This window comes from Panulirus ornatus, chromosome 29 (assembly GCF_036320965.1).
Source record: "Panulirus ornatus isolate Po-2019 chromosome 29, ASM3632096v1, whole genome shotgun sequence".
In the NCBI taxonomy this organism is placed as follows: Eukaryota; Metazoa; Arthropoda; class Malacostraca; order Decapoda; family Palinuridae; genus Panulirus; species Panulirus ornatus.
The window spans coordinates 11,662,879-11,671,132 of record NC_092252.1 but is presented as its reverse complement, the minus strand read 5'-3'; the positions used below and the strand labels follow the sequence as shown (position 1 = coordinate 11,671,132).

The following is an 8,254-nucleotide window of genomic DNA, read 5'->3' as shown; positions in this document are numbered from 1 at the left end:
TATATATATATATATATATATATATATCTCCTTTTAGATTGGTTAGTTCCTTGCGGTTTGGGGCGATAATGGTAAAGGTCTTCTACGGAAACTCTTGTGTGAAGTTTTCGTTCAGAACTTCTGAGAAAGCGGAAATAATGAACTTAAAAAGAAGTGGTGCGAGGTAACTATTAGGTCGTTTACTCTCCACCGTGAAAGTTCTAGTCGTCAAAATACCGTAAAGGGAAATTTTATATCTGCTTTTATGTCTGTGGGGCGCCGTGGTGGAGGGGAGGCGGCGCGAGGGTGGCGGGTGTGGAGAGCGAAGACTGTGGGAGGCTACAGGTTTTCAGCGGGTCTTTGTCCCTGGTAATATTGCTTCCCGCGGAGGCGCTGAGAGATGTAGTAGTGCGTGTGTGTGTGTGTGTATGGAGGTGGTAGCGTATTATCCTACACAGAACATGATACCTGTATCTGGACCTTTGCTGTAGAGTACGTCATCGAAGCACAGACGTGTGAAGGACCTAAGCGTTTGAACGAGGAAAGAGCATGCCATACTGACTGTGAGGGTGGTGGCTGATGGTTCAGGATTGGTACACATAAAAGACATTTTTTTTTGTCAGTGGACGGGATTAGCAGTGGTAGTTCCTCTGGCCAGGTGGAGGTACTGAAGTTCAGAAGATGGGAAGATTCTTGATAACGCTTGTGTACATCATGGGACTGTTAACTTTATATATATATTTTTTTTTATAATTGACAATACAGTGGACAGGTAGGTGTTGAGGAGTTCACTCATGATATTAGGACGAGATGTTAACCTCAAAAGATAACCTCGACCATAAACAGAAGACCTATCTTGTCATTTGTACATTCTGACTCCCTGGAACAGTTACACACTGGGACAGTTCAGTGCCTCTGTTCAGTCACCGTGGTCATGCCCTGTTGCCAAATTCACTTTCCAGATCCGGTCATCGCCTGCTTCATCTCCACAGTGGGTCACGCTGTACGCCACGACCACCACCCAGTTTTAAGACGCATTACTGTTCCTCCTGCCACCTCGTGTCATGATTCCCTCTCATCCGCGTCTGTTCCCTTTTGCACCAGTAACCAGGTTGTTAGGACCGTAATTGCTGTCCTTATCGTGTGTTCTAGGATTATCTGTAGTCATTGTCGAGTTTAGACAACGGAGAAAATGGAAGTGTAGAGATGCATTTGACGAGCTTTCAGTAATTTCTATTCTCGTTTTCTTTGTCCACAAGTAATTTCTCCTTTTCCACCATTACCCTTCACCTTATGCAAAATTTCATCCCCTTTTCTTTGCAAGGAATCTGCAAGGATTTGTCTACACGACCCTCGTCTTTCATGCAAACCTTCCGTCTCCAAATAGATGCATCATCCTTCCAAACCACCATGGAACTCATATTTCTTGCGGAGTTACGTTATATCATTAGTTCTCTTAGAATTAAATCCTCAGGTTTACGTGTTAGTCTGGACTGTTTTAACGAGATGTGTGTGTATATATATATATATATATATATATATATATATATATATATATATATATATATATATATATATATATATATGTACACACACACAGACACATTTGCAAAACACGGTGGGGAAGCCAGCGCTAAAGATACCAGGCCAGGCGATGTAACCTGAAGACCCTCTTTTGTGAAGGTAATTTGGCATTATTCCCCTGGAAGAGATGATGTCGCTCTGCCGTGGTTGCTGGAGCTGAGTTTGTTGTGATGGGGTCGTGAGGCATTAGTAAATGTGTCACTGGGATTGCCAGGCGATTATATATATATATATATATATATATATATATATATATATATATATATATATATATATATATATATATATAGTTTCTGTCGTTAGCCAGAATAAAATCACTGAAGATGGCGGCCCCAGGGAGGGACTTCAGTCCCCACCCAACCCATCCCCATGCAGCATATATATATACTTTTGTTTTGGTGCTGTGGTCACATATATAGGCCCCGACTGTGATGTTTCATGGTAGGTTTACCCTTTTCTATTTGTCGTTGTGTTTGTACGTAGTTGCTTTTCATGTTGTGGATTCCTGTATTTCCGATGTGGACGGTTCCTTGCCATTAAACCTGTGATAACTTAGTGAGTCCTGGTTATGCTGTCTGTTCTCAATGGTTGCCGGCGGTGAAGACCCCTGCGTGTGATGACACTTTCATATATACCAGTTGTAAGCTTTTGTGAAATTATTCCAGATTTTGTAATGCTAAGTATAAAGGTCTGTTTGGGTTAACCTGAATTAGTTTAGTGATATTGCCTACAGTGTTGAACACAGCGCCGGAGTTTTGGGAAGTGTGTTAGTAATACCTGCTAGCAACGATGTGAGTATGTTTGTAACGCCTACAACATAACGTGAAAACACCTGTCTCATGGGGATCAGGGGAGTGATGTTGTAACTGCTGTGGCGCAGCAGCGCAGATGATGTGACATTTGTCACGCCGCGGGCGACGTATCTGAGTATGTCGGAACAGCCATCATGCGGGGACGTAGGTGATGTTTGAACAGCTGTCATGCGAGGATGTAGACGTAGGTGTTGAAACTGGCACTTAGAAACACATGATGAACTTTCCAGTGGAGAAATTTACAAAGATCCCAGACAAGCCCCAGCGAGTGTACCATTTGTACAATCTTGTACCCCATTTTCACGCCGCCTCCCTCAAGATGGGTAGGAGTGTACAGGAGATTTGCCGCTTTTACGACAGAAAACCAGTTTCGGTTGCGTAAGCCTTACGGACTGCGGACGATGTAGCAGAGAAGCAACGCAACGGCTTGGTCCCAGACGGAGCTGTAGGGGTAGACGAGCCTCGGAAACCGTCGTAAGATAGATGCGGATGACGTACGTGGACTGTGGACGCGACCACAACATCTGTCTTATGGCGACGCTGGCGTGGGTGTGGTTTTTGACAGACGGTAGTGAAAGCTTGTCGGATCTGTCTGCCCGGCGACGTTCGGTGAGGATACGGTTGTAAAATCTGCCATGCGGTGACGGAGGTGAAGATACTGATGCAACGACTGACGGTGGTTATTATCGCTGGTGAAAGGTCGTACGTAAAGGCCCGTTCATTTGGCGATGTATGCGAGGGTTCTGCTGCCGGCGGCATTACCCAGCAACGTAGGTGAAGGTCTGGTGAGTCTTCGGTAGACGCAGACGGAAGGTACCGGAGGCGGCTTCTCCGTCATGGGTCTCGGAGTGGCTGAAGCTGCTGGTCTCGTCCTCGACCAGGTAGTTGAAGGAGTACGGCCCAGGTCCCTGACGGGAGGAGAAGCGAATTAGACCGTTTTTGTTGTCATTCGTTTAGCAGCTTTGTCACGGAGATGGTCCAGTGCGGGAGTCTTTTCCATTTTTTTTTTTTCTCGTCGTGTGAGAGTTCTTCGGAGGGAAACGTCCTGTGACTTCTTGGAGGAGTGGTGTCGCGTCACTTTTTTTTTGAGGGGAGGAGGATGGTTGATGCTCTACGACGTCGTTTATCACCTCGCCTGTCATGCTACCACTTTTGGTTATCTCAGTGAGACAGACTCTTATTAAGTGGAGCGTCATGTCACAGTTGTTGGTACTGAGGTGCTGTGTGGCTTCCTGGGAGGGGAGGGTCGTGCCACTGTCAATCGGGCGTCGATTGGTTCAGTATTTGGGTATCATGTGGTGGTTTATTGTCGTTTGGCTTTCAGTAAAAGTGGGACGTCATGTGGCTGTTTTTAGGTGAGGGACGTCCTGTGGTTGGTCTTAGTTGTGGGGCGTCTTTTGGCTGTTCGTAGAAGGTGGGAGGGAGTTCATGTGGCTGTGCTTGGATTCAGTTCCTTCAATTTTCTTCGTGGGGCGTCTTATAATTGTCGGTTAGTGGCCGTCATTTGGGGAAAGCTTAGAAAGCTTACAGAGAGCAAAAGTAGAATTGTTGTTGCTATGATCTGACTCGTGAAGTTTCATTTTCAGTATACTGATTGCATGTCATACACAGTACATTTAAGGCATTGATTTTGAAGCCAGCGAATTAGACATGTCATTTAATGGTATCACAGTCAACTACTGAATTGTTACCGATAAACACGAGAGAAAGGTAACAGTAATTACTCCAGTGAGAGAGGCACGTCAGGTGTCTGTGTGTGTGTCTGTGTGTGTCTGTGTCTGTCTGTGTGTGTCACGGTATTTTCTTGGACCAGTCGTCGTCCCATACCTCATTGTGGGCCAGGGCAGCGTCATCCAGCCTTGGCGGCTTATGTGCTGAAGTTGTCTTTGGCTTGAGGGCGTTCTTATCCTTCGGAGGGCTGGACGGTCTGTGCAAGGAGCCAGGTCTTCTGATGACCTGGGTTCGTGTGGGCTCATGGAGGCTCGCGACCAGGGGAGGGAGGGCGGGCTGTGTTGTGGTTGGAAGAGGGTTCCTGATGTGGGTTGCGGATAGAATATCCTTTTTCGGGTGTGGCTCGAGTGTGGGAGTGGATGTGGTCGTTGTTGGGCGGTATGGAGGGTGGTACACGGGTGTGGGCGGGGGGCGGCCAGAGTTGTAGACTGGCGGGAGGACTTCATAGCGGAACTCCGCGTTGACGGTGGGATGCGGGCCCATCGCACACACCAGCGCTGCCGTCACTGCCTGGGGGGGAACGATACAGGTAAGAACCCTCAGTGACAGACGAGTGTAAAGATGAGGTTGATGAATATATACATAGGAATTAGGACATGAAGAAGTTGGTGCAAATTGATGGATAACACTGTGGATGAAAGTGGATGAGTTGACACACGTAGTAGAGTACAAACAGCCACGAGCGTAGACTAAAGAAAGAAGAGCTACAGGATATTTTTTACACTGAAAGAAAATGTCATGAGTGGTGATAAACAGTTCGTGACCTCTGTAAGAAATTAGGAACAGAAAGACACTAGGCAAGGAGATGGGTAAGGGATGAGTTAGGGTGAATCAGCAGAATAGTATTGAATAATGTAGATAATTGAATAATGTGTATAACTCTGCTATACAAACAAGGATGTCGAGGGGGAATAGACCTTGTTTTGTGCATGGTTAAGAATGTGGCCATCATTTCAGTAAAGGAATTGTGTCATGAATGAATAAATACAATAGTTGATGCTTGATTGCAACAAGATGGTGAGTACTTTTCTCTTGTGAAGCAGGAGGGCATGTTCCAGCAGAGGTTGCCAGAACTGACAACAGGTGAGGGTGATGCTTTTTGTCAGTAGACATGTTGGAGTATTGACCAGGTTGCCGGCGTGGAATTAGTCAGGCCACGGTATACTCCGGTTACATGGCGCTGGAGAGCAGATTCGAGGCAGTGCAACTTCTTGGAATTCTGTTCTGTGCAGCAAGGCAGTGTGGTATTACCAAGTGCGAGGATAAGGATGAATGTACGTACGTCTAATGCTCAGTATACTCACTGTTAACCTCATATGAGCCGTAGTCAGGGAAGTCCCTGTGCGTTGTGGTGTTAGGGGGAAATGTTCTTGTTGCTGATGGATACGTTCATAACCCATGCAGAGGATAAGCTCCTCTGAGGATATTTGAATAGCAGGTGTTACCCTCCTGTGCCTTGTCATTCCGAGAGGGTTGATTATAGAATTGCTCTGAATTAACTTCATTCGCTAATTAAGTTTCCTGGAATTATACGAACTACTAATAAGGGTAAACATGTCACTTTGTGTGTGTGTGTGTGTGTGTGTGTGTGTGTGTGTCAGCATTTTTGCATGTGCAGTCTGTTTGTATATGCTTAGATGTGTGTTTCAAGTGTATATCTTCGAAAGTTCAGGGTTCGTGTTTGATTCATGCAGGGGAGGGCCCCTCCCGGGTTCGAATCGTGGACGCGACATTACGCCCATAGCCGTCCTAGCTGTTCTACCTCCCGTCGTGATTGGCTTTGGCTGGACTGTGTAAAGATGGGATAGTTGTATACAAGGGTAAGCTTAAGACGGGGCAGCACGACTGTAAAACTCTCTCCACGTAAAACACAAATAGTAATCAGGTATAGTATCCACATTTACACACACACACACACACACACACACACACACACACACACACACACACACACACACACACTGTAAGTACGTACTCAAACTACTTTTCTGGGGACTTCTACCTGGATGTGCATGCGAATGATGCCGGGGTCATGAAGGCAGTAACGACTTCGTTAACTCGCTATTTATCACAAACATTTGGACTTCCCGAGGGAGGGAAAAAATATATACAGGCTTTGAATATTACCAGTTGGCATTAGTTATGATATTTCTGGACGATATTGCGAGACTGAATGGGACCATTTGGGTAGAGATATCATCGAGAGAGAGAGAGAGAGAGAGAGAGAGAGAGAGAGAGAGAGAGAGAGAGAGAGAGAGAGAGAGATCAGTGTCAGCTGTGATTTTAGAATCGTGTTGGATGTGACATGGTGTGAGGGCTGAGTTTAAACCCTTGAGTACGAAGGTAATGACCTCTGGGTATGATGAATGCCTTGCTTACAAATTGTACCGTCATGCTGAAGGAGGGGTGGTTAAGACCTGTCGGTGGAGACTGCAGTTTACGCATTGTGAAATCAGTTAGCACAAACAAACGCCGGACTGAAATGGGTTTCACTCGCTCACCAGTCTTGCGGTAGCGTCCATAATGTCTTATTTGGTCAGCGGCCGGTGTAGGAGTGAGGCTCACCGCCACAGCGCGACGCTTTATATACCTTCTCCTTACACACCCCCCGATCCCACCCCCTCATCCTGCCATCCCACCTCATCCTCCGACCGTCCTCACTGGCCTTGGCACCGCCCGTGGACAGCCTCCTGTGACCCACTGTCACGTGAGCCGCTGCTGTTCCCGATGGTACATCACACGTTGATGTACGTGCGTGTCTTAGACACGCTAGTGTTGCCGTTGCTGCTGCAGCTGTGTGTGTGTGTGTGTGTGTGTGTGTGTGTGTGTGTGTGTGTGTGTGTGTTGGATTTAATGGCCTCCAACAGCGTCAAGTCACCGAGACATATGACAAACGTAAGAGGAACAGTTGTTAGTTTTAACAATGTTCGTGATGGTTTTTTTTTTTAAATTGGATCGTCCATTCTATGATTCTTTGTTTGTTCAGCTTCGGTATTTTCATGCTGTTCCCTTTCGTGTTATTTTCCTTTTCTTGTTTTTCTCTTCGTTGTCTTCGTCGTCCCTCTGATATTTACTCCACGCCTTTCCTCTCCTCCTCTTCCTACTTTTCTTCGTCTTTCCCTCATTGTCATCGTCGTAGTCTTCCCCATCCTCTCGTCATCTTCCTCTTCGTCGTCGTCTTCCTTTCTTCTCTTCCGTCCTCCCCTCTTTATCGTCACTGTCCTCCTCCTCCTCCTCGTCTTCTCTTTCGTCTTCCACTGCCCATCGTTTTCGTCCTCCTGCCTGTCTTTGAAATCTCTTCCCTCCTCATCACCCTCAACCATTTCCTTCTCCTCCTCTTCCTCCTCATTCTCCTCAACCATTTCCTTCTCCTCCTCTTCCTCCTCATCCATTTCTTTCTCCTCCTCTCCCTCCTCCATCATCCTCAACCATTTCCTTCTCATCCTCTTCCCTCCTCATCCTCCTCATCCATTTCCTTCTCCTCCTCTTCCTTTCTCCTCCTCTCCTCTTCCTTACCCTTGCTATTATCTCCTACTCTTTACAGTCGTCATCATCATTATTGTGATAGTAATCCCACCGGCGGGGGGGATGTTATCGTTATCTTGAGGCTGATGTAAAAGGAAGGCGTTTCGCTGGGAGGAAGCAGTTCAGACAGTGCATCAAGTCAGTTGCATTGTCCTCATAACAAAAGTAAAGTTTAATGTTTCACGAGGAGATAACACAGGCAGTAAACAAGATTAATTTTGCATTTCTCGTGCTGTTAGATTTAGAGTGTGTCAGCTGGAGCTTCTGCACAAAATGGTTCACGTGATTTTAGAAAAATTAGTATTAGCGTTGCCTCACCGGTATAGAGATGTGCATACTCTCGTGTGTACACAGTGTAAGTCAGTGTCAGGTAACGCTTGCTTTTGGGTGGCGAGATTGTTGCCACAGTGTAACATCCATACCAGGTAACGCTTGCCTTTGGGTGGTGAGATGTTACCACAGTGTAACATCCATACCAGGTAACGCTTGCCTTTGGGTGGTGAGATGTTACCACAGTGTAACCTCCATACCAGGTAACGCTTGCCTTTGGGTGGTGAGATGTTACCACAGTGTAACATCCATACCAGGTAACGCTTGCCTTTGGGTGGTGAGATGTTACCACA

At 46.4% G+C, this 8,254-nt stretch overlaps 1 protein-coding gene across 1 annotated transcript; it reads right to left on the bottom strand.

Annotated features, from left to right (window-relative positions):
- Nucleotides 1-1,944: 1,944 nt before the first annotated feature.
- LOC139757964 (uncharacterized) lies at nt 1,945-6,887 on the bottom strand. Its single transcript, XM_071678898.1, has 3 exons — nt 6,608-6,887; nt 4,203-4,616; nt 1,945-3,283 (listed from the first exon to the last, which is right to left on the bottom strand). The coding sequence occupies exons 1-3, from the start codon at nt 6,626-6,628 to the stop codon at nt 3,134-3,136; spliced, it is 585 nt and encodes a 194-aa protein (XP_071534999.1). The 5' UTR covers nt 6,629-6,887; the 3' UTR covers nt 1,945-3,133.
- Nucleotides 6,888-8,254: the final 1,367 nt, after the last annotated feature.

Coding starts and splice junctions, on each gene's coding strand:
- LOC139757964 (XM_071678898.1), bottom strand. CDS start 6,628: ATGGACGCTACCGCAAGACTG. Junction 4,617..6,607: donor TGGACGCTACCGCAAGACTG/GTGAGCGAGTGA, acceptor GTTCCCCCCCAG/GCAGTGACGGCAGCGCTGGT. Junction 3,284..4,202: donor CTGCCCTGGCCCACAATGAG/GTATGGGACGAC, acceptor TCCTCCCGTCAG/GGACCTGGGCCGTACTCCTT.